The 20,568-nt window shown below is 42.3% G+C and overlaps 2 protein-coding genes across 2 annotated transcripts in view; both read left to right on the plus strand.

Annotated features, from left to right (window-relative positions):
* wwc1 (WW and C2 domain containing 1) overlaps positions 1–15,957 on the plus strand; it is a 54,077-nt gene extending 38,120 nt beyond the window's left edge. The window contains exons 10-22 of the mRNA XM_020615167.1: positions 1,118–1,207; positions 3,913–4,556; positions 5,484–5,601; positions 5,969–6,136; positions 6,568–6,760; positions 6,930–7,067; positions 7,331–7,380; positions 7,910–8,066; positions 8,343–8,519; positions 8,628–8,720; positions 10,137–10,367; positions 10,544–10,653; positions 10,916–15,957. Coding sequence (XP_020470823.1) covers positions 1,118–1,207; positions 3,913–4,556; positions 5,484–5,601; positions 5,969–6,136; positions 6,568–6,760; positions 6,930–7,067; positions 7,331–7,380; positions 7,910–8,066; positions 8,343–8,519; positions 8,628–8,720; positions 10,137–10,367; positions 10,544–10,653; positions 10,916–10,982 — 2,236 coding nt within the window. The 3' untranslated portion in view covers positions 10,983–15,957. The remainder of the gene's footprint in view (positions 1–1,117; positions 1,208–3,912; positions 4,557–5,483; positions 5,602–5,968; positions 6,137–6,567; positions 6,761–6,929; positions 7,068–7,330; positions 7,381–7,909; positions 8,067–8,342; positions 8,520–8,627; positions 8,721–10,136; positions 10,368–10,543; positions 10,654–10,915) is intronic.
* A 574-nt stretch (positions 15,958–16,531) lies between these two features.
* Positions 16,532–20,568, plus strand: part of rars1 (arginyl-tRNA synthetase 1) — a 23,917-nt gene continuing 19,880 nt past the window's right edge. The window contains exons 1-6 of the mRNA XM_020615198.1: positions 16,532–16,677; positions 17,713–17,847; positions 18,231–18,419; positions 18,957–19,065; positions 19,242–19,342; positions 19,899–20,020. Of these exons, the coding sequence (XP_020470854.1) occupies positions 16,633–16,677; positions 17,713–17,847; positions 18,231–18,419; positions 18,957–19,065; positions 19,242–19,342; positions 19,899–20,020 (701 nt within the window). The 5' untranslated portion in view covers positions 16,532–16,632. The remainder of the gene's footprint in view (positions 16,678–17,712; positions 17,848–18,230; positions 18,420–18,956; positions 19,066–19,241; positions 19,343–19,898; positions 20,021–20,568) is intronic.

Below are 20,568 nucleotides of genomic sequence, written 5' to 3' on the forward strand. Positions count from 1 at the left end.
CCCCCGTCACACACTGTTCACTCATTGACTCAAGAAATATTCACTCAGTGCCTGCAGTCCTGAAAATGTAAAATTTGCCAACCTAAAGTCAGGGTCCTTGAGTCTTAAAGTCTTTCATTAGTTGTGGAGTTTTTAAAGGCCCTACACACTCGCACAGATTTTTCCAGGTGTTCTGGCCAATAAGAACTCTGCTCTAAACACTGACCTCCTTGCATAAAGCAAATGGAGTATTTCCAGCAGGTGAGAACACATCTGACACGGAGTATCTCCTGTTGTGTGCTACGTGTGAAAGGGAAACTCCGGACAAAGACCGGCGCTGTTTCCACAGACGTAGTCCATGTGAAAACGGCTAGAGGTAACTTCCCCAAAATTTGACTCGAACCTCATGGGCATACATTAATTTTGAAAAAACAGAGATGCATTGTGAAAGAGACGTCAAGATTTCCAGACCCAAGTTGTATAGACCTGAAGATAGTTAGGCCCAAATACGTCCTGTGATGATGATGACACACCACAAGAACAAAGCTGGTTCCACGTCCACTCGAATCCCCTCAGGATATACTGACACATATCTGAAACCTGTGACAATACAGTGATACGCGACCTGCCCACCTAGACTGAGTACAGCTTGGTGTAATGAGAGATACTGATAATATCAAAATAAACAGAAACAGTGGTAATAGTAAATGATAAAAGTAGCAATTAGCACAATGAACAGTGTGGTCACAAGTGGAGGTGTGTGAACTTGTGCTGATTGTCATTAAAACCTCTAATCCCAGTTTCCTCTAAACTAAGCTCATACCAACAGGTGACACCGCTGTCACCTGAACACCAAGCAGCTACTCACAATGCCCGAACACAGTGCCGCTGTTGTCATATTTGTTGACTTTTTTGCAAGTGCTTACACCTCCAGCATTAGGAGGGGGGAGGATGGTGTTCAGTGTTGTTCTGTATTTTCCTGAACTTAACGGTGACTCGGTCTGGAAACAGCAGGCAAAGCAACTAAAGGTTCCTATTTAATTTTCCTTTTTTAAGATGATCGAACTGATTAGGCAAGAAGGTACTTCATATCTGTGTCTGACTGACAAACTGTACTTTTTTGTTTTTGTTATTTCAGGCTGCGACTTCACTGCAAAAGGAACAAGCTGGTCAGGGAGCTGGAGGAGACGGTTCGACTGGCCACATCACTACACACTCAACTCAAAAGGTTCAGTCATCTCATTTCTGCTGTTAATATGCTAAGCAGTAATACCTCTTGATGACATCTTGGTTATTATTTTGTAGTATTGTCCATCATTTCTGTCCGTAATAAGGGAACGTGTTTCCCTACCTGTCATACTTGTTTTTAGTGATGATAATGAAAAGAGATTTGTTAATCTCAAGATGTAAATTCCTGCATTACAGCAGCAACAAGAAGCACCACAGCAGCCACTGCTACAGTAATGTCACATGATACGGTACACTACTCCACAAAGCAGTGTGGAGTTTGGACACACTTTCCCTTTGAGCTGAATGGGAAACCTTTGACTGGTAGTGCATAGAGAAAGATCTCCTGCCTGTTTCCTGTGACAGCCATTGACTGTATATAAAAGATGAACAAACCCTTCCTCACATCCCCCGTTAGTTTTCTGAAGAGTGGTTTTGAAGCGTAAGTCTGGCTGTTGCCATGTTGATAGCACTTCACTTCACCTGCTACATCTAATCAAAAAATGGCCAAAGACGTGACGCATAAGTGGAGCTCTGTCAACAGCTGGCGGCCAGCCACCTGGGGCTCATTCTTGTGCAGGTGGTCACATAACTGCTATGTAATATGTTTTTCATAGATTCTAGAAATAAACGGGAGATTGGATATTGCTCTATAATTAGCTAGGACACCTGGGTCCAGAGTAGGCTTTTTGAGTAGAGGTTTAATTACAGCAACCTTAAAAGCCTGTGGAACATAACCTGTTAATAGAGAGAGGTTGATCAGAACTAATATGGACACGTTGATTAGGGGCAAGACGTCTTTGAGCAGCCTGGTCGGGATGGGGTCCAGGAGACATGTTGATGATTTAGATGAAGCAATTGTTGAGGTCAGCTCTGAGAGATCAATGTGAGAGAAACAGTCTATAAATGAGGTCTGACAGATGTTTCTAAAGCCATTGTAGTAGATGGCACATCTGTGAGAGTTGTGGGAATTATCAGATTAATTTTTTCTCTAATAGTTGTGATTTTATTTGTAAAGAAGCTCATGAAGTCATTGCTTCTGAGATCTAAGGGAATGTTAAGCTCAACAGCACTGTGGCTCTTTGTCAGCCTGGCTACAGTGCTGAAAAGGAACCTGGGGTTGTTCTTATTTTCCTCTGTGAGTGATGAATAATATACAGTTCTGGCACTATGAAGGGCTTTCTTATATGTTATTAAACTATCTTTCCAGGCTATGAAAAACTCTTCTGACTTAGTGGAGCGCCACCTCCTGTCATGCCTGCTTTAGGGAGCGGAGCTGCGAGCTGTACCACGGGGCTAGCTTCCTCTGTTTCACTACCTTCTTTTTCAGAGGGGCAATGGTATCAAGTGTATTACACGCAGGGAGGCTGCAGCACTATCAACAAGATTATCGATTTGTGTGGGAGTAAAGTTAAGGTGGCCGCCCTCCACTGTGTTGAACATGGCACTGAAGAAAATAATGATGGAATTATTTCCTTAAATTTGATAACGGCATTGTCAAATAGACATCTACTGTAGTGGAACTATTTCCCACATAGAGTATAATCCATTAATTCAAAAGTTATTAGAAAATTGTCAGACAGCAGAGGGTTTTGGGGAAAAACTATTAAGTGTTCAGTTTCGATGCCATACATCAGGACAGTATCAAGGGTGTGATTAAAACAGTGAGTGGCCTTGTTGAAGTAATAACCTTTAATGACCAAACATTTGCTGAAGATGAAAGTCATTTTGCTCTCCTTGTCTTTTTGATTCCAGTTATGATGTCTTGGCAAATCTAATTTAGCAGCCGAAACCAGCACACACAGGTCCTCAGGAAAGAGATTTTTATGAGATGATGCAAGGCTGCTGTAAGAGGCATACATTGTTCGGCCCTGGTTTCAAAGTGATAATGTGACAGGTGGACATGAACAGTGTCAGTCTTCTCCGTCCCCTCTCTCTCTCGAGCATCTGTTCTCATCCAGTCTGTCCTCTCAGTCTGATGCAGCAGACAGCTTCTCCACTGTGTCTGCACTAATGAGCTGCACTGCTTTAATAGAGACATACACAGTCAGGAGTGTGTGAGGAGACATTATTACAGGACTGAGGCGATAAGAGAGAAGAGGACAGACAGAGAGGGTGAATAAATTGTCTCTCCCTCTCCTCCTGAAATTAGTCCCTCTTATCAGGTATTTAATGTGTTGTAGTTTTTCAGTGTGACTTGAGGCTTTTAAAAGGTGATGAGTTCAATTTATGTCAGCAGACATCTCTCTCGCGGGGCTGGGAGATATGAAAAATAAAAAAAAACATCCCAGTAACCCATAAAATCCTCTAAAGCATATAGTACAATAAAAAAATTGTACAGACTATAGCACATTTTTATACCCAAGTTATTCACTGTGCTTTATAGCATACACAAACATACCATAATAAGAAATACAGCATGACACAACCATGTTTAACATTGCTGCTGCATGATGTCGCAGAAATGATTTTGTAAGCAGTTTGACTTTGTAGTGATAATTTATAATGTTTAATGATTTGGACAATGAAAACCATTTAGTGCGGATTGGTTCCACTTGTGAGTCCATGTTGAATTTGTTGGATGTTTCTATCGGTCTGCTTTCATAAGCACAAAAGATTAATAACAACAGTTAAGTAACAGTAGGTGTATGTTAATAAACAGAGTTTTATGTTAGATAATAGCTCTCGTCTCCCTCTCCTCTCCAGCCTGTCGGCCAGCACCCTGTCCTGTTCGTCCGGCAGCAGTCGAGGCTCTCTGACGTCCAGCCGTGGCTCACTGGCCACCACCTCTAGCCTCGGCTCTACCTCTTCACTCAGCTTCACCGATATCTACCTGGAGCAGCCCGAGCTGGCTGACCCGGACTTCCAGAACAAACTGGACAACCTGCTGCAGGAGGGCGGCCAAGGAGTCTACCGCCCCTTCAGCTCTATCACTACCATACATGAACATGAAGTGGTGACAGACGGTGCAGGAAGGGATGCTGGGAAGCCTGAAGGCAAAACAGGAGGGCTGGGAGGGGAGACAGGAGAAGGAGGTGCAGGTGGTGTCAGAGTGGAGTTCGGATCATCGCAGATCCAGGCCCTCAGACTGTCAGAAACCCCTCACTCTATGAGTTCTTTATCTCCACGTTCGTCTCTTTCGTCGCTGTCTCCGCCGTGCTCGCCCCTGGTGACAGACACTAGTTTCCTGTCTGGGGAGACGTCCACGGGGCACATGGGATCTGGCGGGTTAGGCCTGGATCTGGAGCTACACAGCAGGCTAGCAGAACTAGAGCTGAGTCTGGGCTCTCAGGAGCATCGGCAGCAGGAGAAGCAGAATCTCAACACCGCACTCGGCGAGGAGGTCAAAGGTAATCGCTTTTTATTACTCTATCCCGTGTCTTCTTCCCCCCAAATGTTCACACACTAATATTCACAGTAGAAATGCCAGTTATTTTAGCAGCATAACAAACTTGTGTGCAGCCATGGTTAACAGAGAGCAGTAGTTTTTCATGGGACACTGCAGTTTTGGAACATGGCTGCAGGGATTGGCTCCAATTCACACACAAGTGCATTAGCGAGGTTCCAAATTGACGTTGGGTGATACAGCCTGGCTCACAGTCTGTTTTTGGTTCATCAAAGGTATTGGATTGAGCTGAGGTCACGTTACTTCTACACCAAACTTATTTCCTTAGCCAATCAGAAGCTTCTAAAACCATGACATCATTTTCTGGAATCTTCCAAGCTGTTTAAAGGCCCAGTCAACTGAGTGTGTGTGTGTGTGTGTGTGTGTGTGTGTGTGTGTGTAAACTTCTGACCCATTATAATTGTGTTATAGTGAATTATAAGTGAAATAATCTGTAAACACCTGTTGGAAAAATGTCATGCATAAAGTACACGTCCTAACCCACCTGGCAAAATGAGAGTTTGTTAACATGACATCGGTGGAGTGGTTAAAAATCAGTTTTAATGACTTCAGCCTAAGTGCATGTAAATGTCTGACGTCAACTGTTTGCTACTTACACTGGTCTACAACCAAAATGCTTCTGAAACAAAAATAATCAATCTTTGCTAATTCAGGGCAACTGAAAACAGAAGCTGTCACAGCAATAAACCTTTGTGACTCACATGCATTCATTGTTGGTTTTGGTCTTTTTATGGGGTTTGCTGACAATAAGAAAAAATATTGAATATCAACAGATGTTATGCTTTTAAAAAACCAATAACGGAACTTCCCAGAAAACAAACCTGTCTTCACCTTGTTTTTGTCCTCCTCCTCCTCCTCCTGCCATCTTCAGACTCAGCTCCTCAGCTGCGGGGGATGGGGGCCGGGCCAAAGAAGATCGGTGTGACCTCCGCTGTGTCTGATGAGTCAGTAGCCGGTGATAGTGGAGTGTACGAGCCATCAGAGCGCAGGTACAAAGGATTTTTACCTACAGTACATCTATAACATGAACATCCAGGATCCTCTGTCCTGTGAAACCTTTTTGAATACTTGATCCAGTTCCACTTTGTAAAAAGTTGTCTCAAGAAAACAATAAGTAGATGTAATTACATTTTAAGAATTACATGTGAAGATTTAAGTGATAAAAAAATCTAAATTTGACAACAGATATTTCCTTTATTTTTCAGTATTTCTAAGTAGAAAACTTGTCATTTTGCCACAGCTTTATGTCGTCGTCACATCACTATTAGCTGTCCCTGGTAGGCTATTTGTTGCAAAATAAACATTTGAAGTGTCTGTTCACATATTACAGTCAGATCTCTGTTTGTGTTTTGCTAGGTCGGGGCTGCCTGCAGAGCTCCTGGGCTCCTACGAAGAGAGGTTGGCGCCAGGCTCCTCTCAGGTGCAGCTCGGCTTCCGCTACGAGTCCAAGGTCCAGAACTTCACCATCTATGTCATGCAGCTGTCCAACTGTGGCAGCCTCTGTCTGCCAGCTGACCAGAAAATGTACGGCCTCTCTCTTCTGCTCACTAGATGTCACTTCACATGTGGCTTATATGATCAAAAATAACATAGAAACAGCAAGCGGTTACTGCTTAGTTACAGAACAGTCCGTCTCACCGTTAGAACAGCCACCCGACATTAAACTCCTGTTGTGCTCATGAGGCTCATGTTTTACTTTTAAGACTCGTGTTTTAGTGCCTTCCTTCATCATCTTGGTGATGAAAACATCAGATTTTCAGACTGTTTAGTCATGATAACCATGGAGCGCCACCAGCAGCTGGTACCTTAGCAGGGCTTCAGACCCAGAAACATAACACTGAAACATGTCATCACAGCTTCAACATTCATTCAGTAAATTGAAAAAGAGGACAGCTAAGAAAATACAGTACGTTATCCTGAAAGCATGAACACTTGTGCCCATGTCTCCCTCGCAGGTATGTGCGTGTGGTGGTGCTGCCCTGTGTGGAGGCCACCCGCTGCCTCTTCCGAACACGTGGCTCCCTGCCTCAGGATGTCGTGGAGGTCAACGAGGTGTTCAGCATGCAGATATCCCACAGTGCTCTACGGCAGAAGACGCTAAGAGTTGACGTCTGCAACACCAGCAAGTCGGGCCACGAGAAGTGTCTGGTCAGTCGAGCTCTCTCTGTTCTGGTTTTACACTGAATGTGCAGTGAATGATTTGATTTATTTACTGCTCAGCACAGATTATATTGTGTTTATCAGTTTGAGCGCTGTTGCCTCTGACTTTAGGACTTTAGACTCCATCTTGTTTCTCTCCCCTTCTTGTTCCCTCCAGGCTGGAGCCCAGATCAGCCTGGCTGATGTCAGCTGTTTGGAGGAGAGATGCACCAAGTGGTACAACCTGCTGAGCCACACCTACATGCCTGAGATCAGCAAGGACAAAGAGAGCAGACCAGCTGGCGGCTCTGACAGGGTACGGAGGGAGGAGACGCTCTTACCCAGTTTGACTTTTCACCTGCTGTCCCAGGCTGAATGTTAAAAAAAACTTACTTACACTTTGACTCTCACAGTGGAAACTAGTGCTCACAACAGCTTAGATCTTAAAACAGTTTAGAACAAGTTTATTTGTTTGACTGACATGTTGACATGTTGACAGTTAAAAAGCGACTACAGTCCAAAAGGTAAACAAAGAAGTGCTGATCTGTCTGGTCCTGATATATGTGTTTCATGTTCCAGACTCTTGTTTCCAGCAGCAGCAGAGTCGGAGCTCCAGAGGACGATGAGTGGTGAGTGTTTTCATTGCTTCCCTCTTTCACCCATGTTTTTTAAACCATTTCTTTCCCTCTCGTTTTAGCTCTGTCTTCGTCTTTTTTATTCAATCCTACATCAGCAACATTTGTTTTTTGTTAACTATCAGTTTATGGATTTTGAGGGAATCTGAACATGACATACAAGGATAATTTTTCCAGCAGCCAGAGAGTTCAAGTCTGAAACAGCAGCTGTAACTGACCAATAGCCTATTTTACTTGCTGTATTCCTTTGTACGGAACGTTTTACTTTCTGTTGTAGAAAATGACTGAACTTTTCCTCAAGTAGCAGTACTTGCATACACTGATGAAGTACTTGTACATAACACATCTGCTTCATTGTGTATCAGCTGATAAAGCAGCATCTGTGAGTTCAGATTTGCTTGTAGGTAGACTAAAGAAAGATTTCCCCTCTAACTAAACAATAATAAGACAGAGGGATAAGAATAAGCTCATCTTATTTTTGTCTTGCCCCTTTTCTAACTGTGTCTCTCTTGCTGACTGTTAGGCACGGCGACCTGCTGGACCCAGATGTATTTGACAATGAAGATGGCTTGGAGGGGGAGGAGGAAGAGGACGAATTTTATCCTGACAGCAGCCAGTGGGAAGCAGAGGAGGAGCAGGTGACCAAACGCCCTCCAGCAGCAGTAGCTATCACAGAGAAGGTAACTACCCAAAAAATGAGTGAAAGGTTTTCAGACACTGATGCTTTAAATGGCCTTTATTTGAGTTAAATAAAGCATTTTAAGTTTCAGTCTTGGAAGTCTAAAAACTGCTTTTTGCGTGTTCTTCTGCCTAGAACTTTCACTTTCACATTTTCTTAAAGGGTTAAAGTTGATCTCATTTTCCGTTCTTGACATTAAACGGCTGTTACTAAGTCTCCAAATTAAGCTGCTAAAACCCGGCTCTAACCTTTCTACGTCTTCTCTGTATTATTCCAGGTGAACAAGGAGACCAGTATGGACGGCTTGTTGTCGCCATCCCACCACTGCTCTGTAGTTCGACCCAAGGAGCGCCACCCAGACTTCCACCAGCAGAACCCTTTTATGAGAGGGAACACCATCATCCATCGCTCCAAGACCTTCTCCCCTGGACCTCAGAGCCAGTACATCTGCAGGGTAACTGACAGCAGAAATACCACAGTACAGCGCACATCAGCACGTGTCTGTCCTCCTGAAAAACAGAGCGATTCATTTCATCAGTCCACACTGTTCTTTGTTTTCCAGATTAACCGCAGTGACAGTGACAGCTCCACCCTCTCTAAGAAGTCTCCGTTCATCAGAAATGCCTCAGAGAGACGCAGCATGCGCATGAAGAAAGTATGAGCAACTTAGTTATTCCTGTCTCCCAGTATCAACCAAACTGTCAAAAGATCAGCAAAAGAAAATATTAATCTAGGGGTTTGTTGATTAAAAGAGCTCCAGTCAGTGCTCAAACATTAGTAAACAATACAGAAACCATGATGGAGTTTCTGTTTGTTTCACATTTTCTCATCTGAAGTTTCTGTTTGCCACTGGTTTTCATCTCTCCCCACTGGAGTGGGAGCTCCAGTGGACATTTAAGTCACACGCTTCATGTGTGTCGTGCATTATTTACTAAGACTATTTCCAATCTATTTCCTGTCTGCTCTTCCTGGGAGAAGGGTCTCTCCTTTGTTGCTCCTTCTGAGGTTTTTTCTATTTGTTTCACCAATTAAAATTTTTTGGAGAGATGTCCTTCTCCAGTTCAAGGGTCGTATGTTTGATTTAGTTATAATCCTTAAGATTTCACTCCTGTGGGTGTCATATGCTGTACGGATTCTAAGGCCCCCTGAGGCAGATTTGTGATATTGGGTTATACAAATACAGTTTGACTTGGCTTGGTTGCATTTGGCTTTTCTCAATATACCAACGTTTCCACCTTAGCCAAGTGGAAAACGTTTCTGGTGCTATTTCGGTTTCCTTTCTTGGAATTCAAAGTGCTTTACAGCTGACACGCTGATATTAAGACAGAGCTCTTGTGTGCTTGGGGAGTGGAATATTGAATCGGTTATAACTGACTTTAGAACTGATTTGGGAGCAGCTAGCAGAGCATTACACTAGTCTAGTCTGCCCTAGTTTCTCTGTGTCATTACCTGCCTTCTCCATCCTGCTCAGGGGGGAGAGACGGAGAACTTTTTTGCAGTTCCCCCCCCGCGACTCATTCTGAAGTGATTCCTATTTTAATAACCATCTCAAAGTTTAATGCCGCCCTGACATTTTCCAGCTTCTGTTAATTTAGAGACAGGCAACAGAATCCACCTCATTGTCCCTCCTGGGGCTCAACAGCAGCGGGAGATTCTCTCTCTCTCTCTCTCTCTCTCACAAACACACACAATGTTGGCGACAGTATTTTCACACATCTCAAGGTGTCACTGTAGACTTAGGCATCTTCTAAGTTCTTCTTAGAACAGGAAAACAATGCTGTTGCATAGCTCTGTGCAAACGGCAGGAGTGTGTTAGAGCTGCAATACTCGCATGATATTTGGCATCAGTAGTTTTCATTACTGATTAATCTGGTGACTCTTCTGAATTAATTATTTGGTCTATAAAATGTCAGTAAAGACCAATGTGAACTCTTCAGATTGGTTGTATTCTGGGATCTTGACAATTTATAGACTAAACGATTAACTGAGAAAACATTCAATAGATTAGTTGAAAATAAAAATAAATGTTTGTCACAATGCTTAGCGGTGTCCTTGCCCGTCCTCTCCTCAGCCTCCTGGGCAGGTTAAGGGTCTTGACGGTCTGCTTCGGACTTCCCTGGACCTGGAGTTGGACCTACAGGTGTCCCGGATGCGGCAGTCCCGGCTGACGCAGGAGCTGCGTGTGCTGCGGGAGCTGAAGGCTCAGCTGGAGAATGCGAGGCAGCAGGGCCAGAGAGAGCTGCCCGCCTGGGTCCAGGAAGACGAGCGCTTCCGCCTGCTGCTCAAGCAGGCTGAGAAACAGGTGAGTGACCCTCCTACAGCGCTGAGGTGTTCGGTTCTGTTTTCCAGTGTTTTTACCACCAGATTCAGCCGTCAGTAACCTGCCAGATGGAGCTGTGCTTTTCATCTACAGAGCAATGTTTAGCATGCCTGTTCTTCCTCTGAACTGAACATCTCTCTGTTCATCGTCCTGTTCAGACACGGCAGGAGCAGCTGCAGGAGGAGGGGGTGGAAAAGATGATGAGAAAGGATGTTCACAAGATCCAGGGCCAGAGCCACAAAGAGGTTCCTGTGCTCCAGAACTTCAGGTGGGAGAAACAACTGCTCTGTATCACTGTCTCTGAGTTGGAGTTCAGACTTAACTGGTCAAAAATTCTGTGTTGCATTTATAGTCCTACTGTAGATCTAAGGATAGTTTGAGTCAGTCCCAGGTCCGGCTTTGGGAGGAGCAGGATCGTTTTCAGCCCTACAGCAGATTCACTTTCAACAAGATTCCCAGGAGTGATTCTGATAAGAGTTGGACAGGGAACCGTTGTCGTGCTGCTCTGACTGTGTCCTGTGTGATTTCAGAGAGAAGATGGCGTTCTTCACACGAGCGAAGGCCAGCATCCCCGACCTGCCAGCTGATGACGTGTAGAGAAACATTTCAAAGTATCCTCCCACCACCCCCACCTCCACCCTTAAGACCCGAGTCTTAACCTGCTGTTCCCGCACGAATGAAGCAAACCTCTGGCGGTATTATGAAGAATTTTAAGAAAATAATAATACGTTTAGTCGTGTAAAAAAAAAAAAATCAAAATTATGAAGAAACATTTTTAAAGAGCTCAGCATCTCTAATGTGGATAGTCTCTGTAAATTAGTGATAGCACTGCTCGAGCTTCACTTTCTTTTCCACTCTGTTCATGTGTTTGTTAATAACAGACTGTTTATAGGCTCTTGGGTATTTAAAATCATTCCAGCACAAAGCAACACAGCTGCAGTCATGTACCAAAATGACACACTCGAACAAAAAAGAAATATGTATAGCACAAAATAAAATCAAATGGTGGTACTAGAAAAGAGAAAAACAAATTATCCTTGTGATAAATCAAAAGCAAACAGCTGCTCTTATGAGATGTTTATTACCCTTCAAGTAATGTGTTTTTAGTGCAAACTTTATATGTAAAGACAAACATACAAGCACACACAGCATTTAAAATTTTGTTTAATGTAATTTCCTCTACAGACAGTAGTAAAGACTTCTTGGTTCTTGGTGAACAGCGTGTTAAAATATCACCGTTTGTGTTTGAGAAGAGGAGACGGTGAGACAAGTCTCCTCATAGGTATAATCCTTAAGATTTTTATTCATCAAATCCTATTTTTATACCATTTATGGCAACATTTTTAGAGTAGACATCGATCGATAGGTCGAGCGATATGAGTAAAATGGCAGTCAGTTCTGGTGAAGGCTAGCTGGGGTGAAAGAGCAGTATCTGTGCTTTTTAGTTTTACGTATAGTCTGGTGAGAACCAGTGACATTTTGTGGTACAATAATCAGCCTTAAGAGGCATAAAATCAACACTACCCTAAGGTTTTTAGACTGTTCCACAGTCTTGCCAGTCAGCCTGAAAACTTTAGAACGGTTTCCTGAGCTTCACTGCTGCTCTCTGCCCGTGAGGGCCAGTGTGGTGTGTGTCAATAGAGGAACACTGAGGATATCGGTAAATTAAAACTTAAAAATATGTTTTCTGTCTTCTTTATGATCAGATGAGCTGTATCTGCAAACACATAACCCGGCTGTTGTTCTTCTGTTGTTTCTGACAGATAGGCGCTCAGACAGTGTTTGCTGCCCCCCAGTGGCTGATACGTGGCATTTCCATCTGATCTGTCTTTAAAACACACATGCCGTTGCCACCAGTTGCCACAGGAGTAAATTCTTAAGGATTATAACCAAATCAAACACAACCAATTATTATTATTATTATTTTTTGTTATGTAAAATAAGCATGTTGCTCTGCCCTGACGCTTGACTGATGTACACAGCGTTACCAGCACAGATTGCTGTACATAAGCATCATTAGCATGCCTCTGTTTCGGCTCTGGGGTGTGTCATCACACGACGTGAAAACTGAACTGTGTCTTTGCTTTACAAACAGCACTAAGTGAACTGGATCATTTATTTTTTCCATCAGCAACTCTGAGGCGAGGCTTGTCTCATTTTAGGTTTATCTCACCAGCCACACACGTGCACACTCTCAGCACGGTGTAGAAACTACACTAATACTCAGGTAGTTGATTGGATAGTCTGCACCTTAAGAAACTTGAAGTGAGAGTTTTTTTTAATGTTAGCAAAACATATCCAGAAAGGTTTGCCCCACACTGGAACGATTGTTGATTGTTGAAGCACATGATGAATGTCGACACACACGGGAAGTGAAAATCAAGTGTTTTTCTGATGACTGTGAACTTTGTGTAACTGTTAGACTGGAAGCAACTAAGTCCCCTCGACCAGCAGCCAATGGGGAGACGGATGTTCCGCTGTGTTTCTGAAGCCTTCTGAGCTTCATTTTGATTGGCTGGTTAAAATGTTTTCTGCCTTGATGAAAGTGTTTGTAGGTTTAGTTTTCCCTGTTTCTGCTCCGTAATTGGATGTTTCAGACATGTGTCAGAGTCTTATAACTGGACCATCTGCAGCCAGGTTAGCCTCAGAGGAGCCACACACAACCTGAGTAAGGAATTTGTAGTAGCACTTCTACATGTAGTGCAGTACCTATTTTGGCAAGTACTTAAACGTGTACTTGAGTTTGTGTACTTTTACCTCCTCTGTCAGTGTTGTATTAACACTGGGTTAAATGGCCTGCAGCTTCCTTCAGCTCGTTCCTCTGTCTGGACCACGACATCACTGTTTTGGTTCACTCCCACTGCTGCAGAGGTGACACGAGCTGTACACCACAGACATGGCTGTGTAGCTGTAAGCGAGCTGTGTGTGCTGTGGCAGCTCAGCGAAGACGCGTCTGACAGCGCATCTGCTGTTTTACTGGAGTGGGAGGGTGTGTGCTTGTGTGTGTAGCTGTTGTCCTTGCTGGGGCTTTTACTAGCATCTCACCTGTGTTAAAGCAGTTTCTCCCTTCACAGTTTGATTTGGATGATACACCACATGTTTGAAGATGCTGATAACTGGACTCACATAGAACATCTGATTTTATGTTGAACCTTTTGAAGCAGCTATAATAATAAGTATCAGGTGTCGGAGCCTCAGAAGGAGGGAGGGCTTTTTTCTGATGTTGCCGTTTTTGCCTGACTTTGGCCTGTGATACAGTGAGAAATCCATCAGGGAGGCAAATGTTTTCATTCACAGGAGCAGGGGAAAGAATGTACTGACTCTGATCAGTTACCTGGTTGTCACTCAGTGTCGTGGTTCGGTTCATGCTGGGTCACCACGCCGATTGTTCTGGTACCTCCGCCGCTTGGCACAAATCCTTCATGATCATCCAGTCATCAGCTTTCTGTCCTCAGTGTAAACAGGAAAGTAGCTGCAGAACTGCAGCTGCTTCCCTTGTTTACCTGCTTGTAGATAAACAGCAGCTTTTAAAGATGCTTGAACTTTGGAGCCAATCCAGGAGAGTCGACCTTTTTTGTTTCTGCCTCTCGGCCGTGTTGTTTGTGTTTCTTCAGTACGTTTAAGACCAGCTGAGGAGGATTAGATTGACCTGCTTTTCTTTATTAGCTGTCTGAACGTCCTGTTCCCTTTCCCACACCACTCCCCAATCCTCCAGGGAAAAGTCCCAAAAATTAAAATAGGTTTTATTTTCTGATAAATAAATGCTGTAAATATTTAAAATAAAAGAAATGATAATCACAAAACATTCAGGTTTTCAATAGGAATATTTTACACGAGTGTCTGTGAGAATAATACATATCCCAAATCAGCACTATGACTAATTGTTCATTGTTTAGAAAAAGATGGAAAGAGGGTGAGACTCGATGGGAACCGAATCAGATGCTGTGAGGACGTTCACACTGCAGGAGCCAGATGCTCAGAAGACGCACACAAACAGAAACTAACCAGCAGTGTATTCTATGTATTCTTTGTAATAGTTATGATGTATGCATTGTGGCTTTTTAACACTCAGCCTGTGACAGCAGGTGAAAATTATTCTTCTCTGTGAATTCTGGCTCTTTTACTACAGACATGGAGCCAGTAAAATAATAACTACAGGTACAGTTATTATTTTACTACGGACATGGAGCCAGTAAAATAATAACTGTACCTGCAGTATCCCTGGTTTGATTCTGATCAGTGACATCGTGATGCATCGTTCCCCTTTTTCTCTCCATGTTTCCTGTCTGTCTCTCTGCTGTCTGTGGTCAAACAAGAATATAACTAATAGTCACAGCGAGCCCTTATCCAAATTATTCTTATGTCTGACAAAGAAAAGCATCAGCTCCTCACATTATGTACAGTATCTGCAGCTATTCTAGCTCATTAGAGCTGCTGCTTTTGGGGCATTTGATGCCTTTATTCTGTGACTGACAGCAGAGAGAAGACTGCAAACAAGGGAAAAGAGAGATGTGGGGTCACTTGAACCAGGGACTTGACTTAGTGCCCCATTCAAGTTCATTTAAATGTGTCTTTAAAACTGTCAACTGTTTGCTTGCTTAGAATAATGTTCCAGGTAAATGAGTGTTCAAAAAGCACATGGAGTCAGTTTTCACCTAGGTTATTCAAATTAGTTTTAGTCCATGTTTACTGGCCCCAAACAGAACAGACATTGGTGTCATTGTTTGAGATGTTATGACAAACTGTTCAGACTGAGGTCACACTGTCTAACAGTAAGAATCTAAAACATTGCTCTTACATGTGATCTTTATTGTGCATTCTGTCATGTGACGTGGGGGCAGGGAGGGACGGTGTGAATGCAGCTGTGCACTCTGACGTGACTGAGGGTTTTACTGTAGTAGGAACAATGTGAAATGAATGAAAGCCCTTGGAGAGCACCACATCAACTTTTTGTGGTTGTCTGCGGCCGCCATCGTTTGCATTCATTCTCCAGGTGTGAGATGTTTGTTGTGTTCCTACAGTGTGGAACAGTCAAGGTAAATATGAGGACTCTGCATAGCCTGAGCAACAGTACTGTCTTTTATAAAGCCCACTGAGCTTTGTCATCATCGACCGAATGTTAACCATTACAATAAAAACAGAACATCTGGATGGAGGGATGTGGATGTGCTGCGAGGAGTCTCGATCATTCAGAGGAAAAACAAATGCTGTTTGTCACACATGATTTTTTTTCACCCTCTAGGTTGTCACATAATTTTTTATTTTTATTTTCTTGAACTGCATTTTTCCCTCATTTGATTATTGTTTTTTTTTTTCTTCTAGTGAGTCTGTTTGTATAGCGACTGGTGATGAACCTGCTCGTGTGTATGGAGGCGGCTATGAGAAACATACAGCATGTATTTATTGCACTTTTGTGATTTGGGTGTGCTTCTTCTGTTTTTCTTTTTACCGCCAGGATCCCGAAAAGCTGTGAATTTTATTCTCAGACACTGTACTGTCGACCAGAGTTGTAAATATTTCACCAGCACAAAAAAAACAAACAATATGTTTTGTAGTTTCACAACAAATAAAAAAACATTCTCTTCTATTTGGATGTGTTTTTCTTTCCAACTGGCTGTTTGTGTTGCTTTTCCTTTTTACCTGACAGTATGAATGGGTAACATGTTTTTTTTTTTTTCAGGATTGTTGGAAAATGAAAAGACATTTGACACAAACAAATGCAGTCGAGACTTTTAGTAGATTTTATATTCATACATGCAGGATTCAGGTTCATGTGAATCATCTCCAGTAATAAATTTCACCTCCAGCTGTTTAACTTTAGATCAGGAAAAGTATTAGTAAATGTACTCAAAGTAAAAGCAGTGATTCTGCAGTAAAATCTCCCCTGTGATATTTGATTCTCTGACCTTTTCCTGATTACATGTACATACTTCTCTCTTATAATCCTAGTAAATTATTATTGTTGTTGTTGGTCTTTATTAAATGATCTGAATGTTTCCTCCACCTTTGCTGGGTTAAAGGATCACATTTAGATGATTTAAGCCATGACGTTACACACTCATACACTAGGTGGCGGTCTGCACTCTTTGAAAGCGGTTTATGAGCTGCCAAAAAACACAAGAAGAAGACGTTTGTGGCACCGGATACACATTTGAAAGTTGTGGAGTTCTTCCTCTCCGGTTGTTTCGTCATCCTCAAGATTCTACACTCAGGCGATTGAAGAGTTTCTGTTCGGTGCTTCAGAAAAATGGGAGACCCTATGACCGAGTACACAGCTCGACTGCAACAACAGGTCAGCCGCGGCTTCGTGGGAAAAGTAGCTAAGACTAGCTAGGAGGCTAAATATGTGCGAGACCAGCGGAGTCGGTCAGATAGATACACACCGACGAGTCGTCACAAGTCAACTTTACTAAAGAAATTAACAATTTATTGTGCTGGTTATCAGTTAAAATAACTAACTGACAGAACAAAATTTAGACATGACTTGATATTGCAGCAAGTGTTTTTTTTTTTTTACAATTATCATTTAATTTATTTTATCAATAATTATTTATTTTTGCTCAAAATACTCGAAAACAGTGAAAATGGTCATTATAGTTTCTTCCAGACCACTGTGACATTCAGACAGCTTGTTTTGTCCAATGATGTAATGTTTAAACTCAAATAAATAAACAAATTTAATCTATATATACTGTATATTTTGTTGACTGGAAAATGTGTGCAGGACCTGCACCTTGTACTGACAATGAGTTTACCACTTTTGGTTTCATTTTGATTAATCCAACTTTATTTATCATCAGATGGTGGTTTAACACATTTACACTCAGTTTACTCATCTTTTCAGGCGGAAGGGTTGTTTCAGATTCATCACAGAGTGAAAAAACGAAATATTTTATCTCACTTGGAATTTGCTTCTATAACAGCACAGTACAGTTACAGCTGCTTTAAATGTGGTGACGTAGTTTATTGACTGACAGGGTTTTTTACAGTCCCTGCCCATCAGGCAAAATCAATGTTGAGCCTCAGTAATGTAGCAATATTAATAGTGCAACATTAAATAGTGATGGCTTTGTCACACCCGTTATTATTCTTTCACCCGGTTCTGGTTGGAAGACATTTAAGCTTTAAGTCTTAGATGTGCTGTTACCATAATTTGGGGGATTTGGTTTTATTTTTGTTTATATGTTGTCAGATTAGCACCATTAAGGGTTCTGTCATGCAGCCTACACAACCGCAGAAGCTTCCAGCTTACTGGTCTATTCCATCTGCCAAGATGCAAGTCAGTGAATGCTATGCGTTCACTTTATACTAAAAATACTTTTTTCAGGAGCAGGAAATCCAGAGTCTTTCTGCAGAGATTGAAAGTCTAAAGGATCCACAGAGCCTGAGTCTATCCCCACATCTGGATGAGCTGCGGGAGGAAAATGCCAAACTGAAATATCGCCTCAACATCCTCAAGAGGGTGAGTGACCCTGCAGAGGCCAGCAGGGGGCGCACTCTGCTCTGAGTATAGGTGCAACTCTGCTTTGTCCTGAGAGACAAAGCTTCATTAAGGACCTCAGAGTAGGATGTCACTCTGAACTGGGCAAAAATTCTCAGAGTGACACATTTTTACTGTACATGTACACATGCAGATAGTGTATATTTATCTTTGCACTATTCACATTCTTTGAACTGTTAACTCATATAACTTATTATCTTATTATTCTGCACTATTTCATTCCATTTCAGCACAGATTCGCTGATTTTCCATGGAGTAAAATCAATCATCTCTCTGTTTCTACTGTGCTTCATGCCTCAGCATTAAGTTTCCAGTAGTGACTCAGACATGTCGTGTCTCCTTAGAATCTGCAGGAGGAGAAGATTCACTGCAGTAAATCCATGATGAACATCAACCAGCAGCTTCAGGGGATTTTTGGTGAGGCCATCCGGGCTTCTTGTCCTGAGCTGGACAACCCTCCATTATCCGTCACACCCAACCAGCAGGCCAAGTTCGGAGACTACCAGTGCAACAGTGCCATGGCCATGGCCCAGGTAGGCTGCCGTGTTTGTCTGTGCCCCACAGTCTTTTACTTTTAAACTGGGGTTAAATGTACTTTTCAGTAAGTCTACAGATAGTCAAGTTGTTTAAATATCTTTAATTATATTTTAAATCTGAAAATAAAACAACTACAACTTTAAGAATGAGAGCCACGTTTCAAGGCTTTGAAAACACTGTTTTTAGTCCTTGTCCTGTCCAGTAACTTTCCTTTCCAGGCATAACACAGGCCTGTGCTCAGAAAGGCATAAGTCATTGCTAAATGTAAGAATTCCGAGTGCAGCTGCACAAATCATCTGTAGAGGCTTTTCACTGGAGCAGAGCAGCATTTCGTTTATTGTGTTGTAGCAGCAAATTGTTGAATCAGCACTAACACTGCAAGTTCAGTCAACAGTGAAAATCTATAACAGGAAATCATAAAATTACTAAGGCTGCTGGAAGGCTTTTATTGTGAAGTAGCAGTCTGACAGGTCAGAAGAAGTTTCATTTAACACATTTTAAGGCAGACTGTCTCTGACTTTGTTGTGCTGCAGATGCTGAAAGGAAAAGGGATTAAAGCCAACCCGAGGGAAATTGCAGAGAAGATCATCCAGAACATTCCAGACAACGAACTCATCCAGAAAACGGAAATCGCAGGACCAGGTATAGAAGCACAGGGTGGGGAACCTGAGGACACGGCACTGTAGAGGGCCGCTAGCCATCTGTCTCTTGCTGCTTCCTGCACTACTTTGTTACCACATACACATTTTAGTTGCAAAATAAAACCTTTGTGAAGTGACAGATCAGCATCTCTAGTATCGCTCTATTCTCTTTGTCAGGGTTCATCAACATCCACCTGAAGAAAACGTTTGTGTCCAGACTGTTGAGTAACCTGCTGATCAATGGGGTCCAGCCTCCCCCACTGGCCTCCAGGAAGAAGGTCCCTCACACTCCCGCACATACAGATATTTTTAATTACGTTACATCATCAGAAGTTAAATATTTCAGCTTCAGTACAGGTTACTGTTGATCTGTTGGGGTGTCAAAGCAATAAAACAGTTATTCACAGAGCAGATTGAAACGTGAAAAAGTGCACACACTGTCAGTGAGTTTATGAGAAATAGGGAAGTGGTTTCCAAGCTGTGGGTCACAACACTCAACAGGGTCACAAAATGAAAAATCAGCAACACAACATTATGTTTAGTTTTTTCATACCTTTATACAGTCTTTACCTGCTTGTGAATTCTTGGGTAGCTTTAGTGTTTCATGCAGACATATTGAGGTTTTAAGCCAACATGAGATTCTGCTGAGGTAGAGGGTGGAAGACTTGCAGAACAGACCTAAGGACGGCTAACTAGCTTTAAATTGTATTTTTGAGAATGAAACCTTGGTCCTGATTTTTGGGTGAACTTTGAGTCCGATAGGATTAAAGATATTTGCTGTATAATTATTATTGTTATAAGTAGTTCTCTTATGTGTGTGTGTGTGTTGCACAGGTGGTGGTGGATTTTTCCTCTCCTAACATTGCCAAAGAGATGCACGTGGGTCACCTGCGCTCCACCATCATCGGTGAGAGCATGTGTCGGCTCTTTGAGTTTCTGGGCTACGACGTTCTCAGGTCAGTTCAGTCGCTGTTCACACAACCTGCTGCATCTGAAACAGGACCTCGCTGTGCTAAGCTAAGTTCTGCATCCTCTTGACCGTACACATGAATATTAAAAAGGCCTCACCAGTACCATGTGAAGCTGTGAGGCTCATTGCACAGCAGAATACTAAATAATTGCTTAAATGAAAATTGGAGACTATCCTGCAAAAATGTAAACTTTGATTGATTGATTGATTTATTTATTCTTTCAAGCATGTAAAACAATTGATATGACAACACACATAATTTTACACATAATCCAATATCAATTTGCTTATGCCTAGTACATGCTTGAATGGAGTAGGAAGAAGTCAGACTTATCCAGTCCTACCCCATGACATCATCTTACATCATTGGTTTGCAAGCAGTAAATGATTCACTTCTACGCACACACATATTATACTAAAAAAAGATTATAACAGTGTTAACATTCTTACATCACACAAGATATATACCACAGAATGGTTACAAAATGTACACCACACCCACAATTGTCCATGTAATTAATCATTGAGCCTGTT

Source organism: Monopterus albus, unplaced genomic scaffold, assembly GCF_001952655.1.
Source record: "Monopterus albus unplaced genomic scaffold, M_albus_1.0 scaffold159.1, whole genome shotgun sequence".
NCBI classification, from domain to species: Eukaryota; Metazoa; Chordata; class Actinopteri; order Synbranchiformes; family Synbranchidae; genus Monopterus; species Monopterus albus.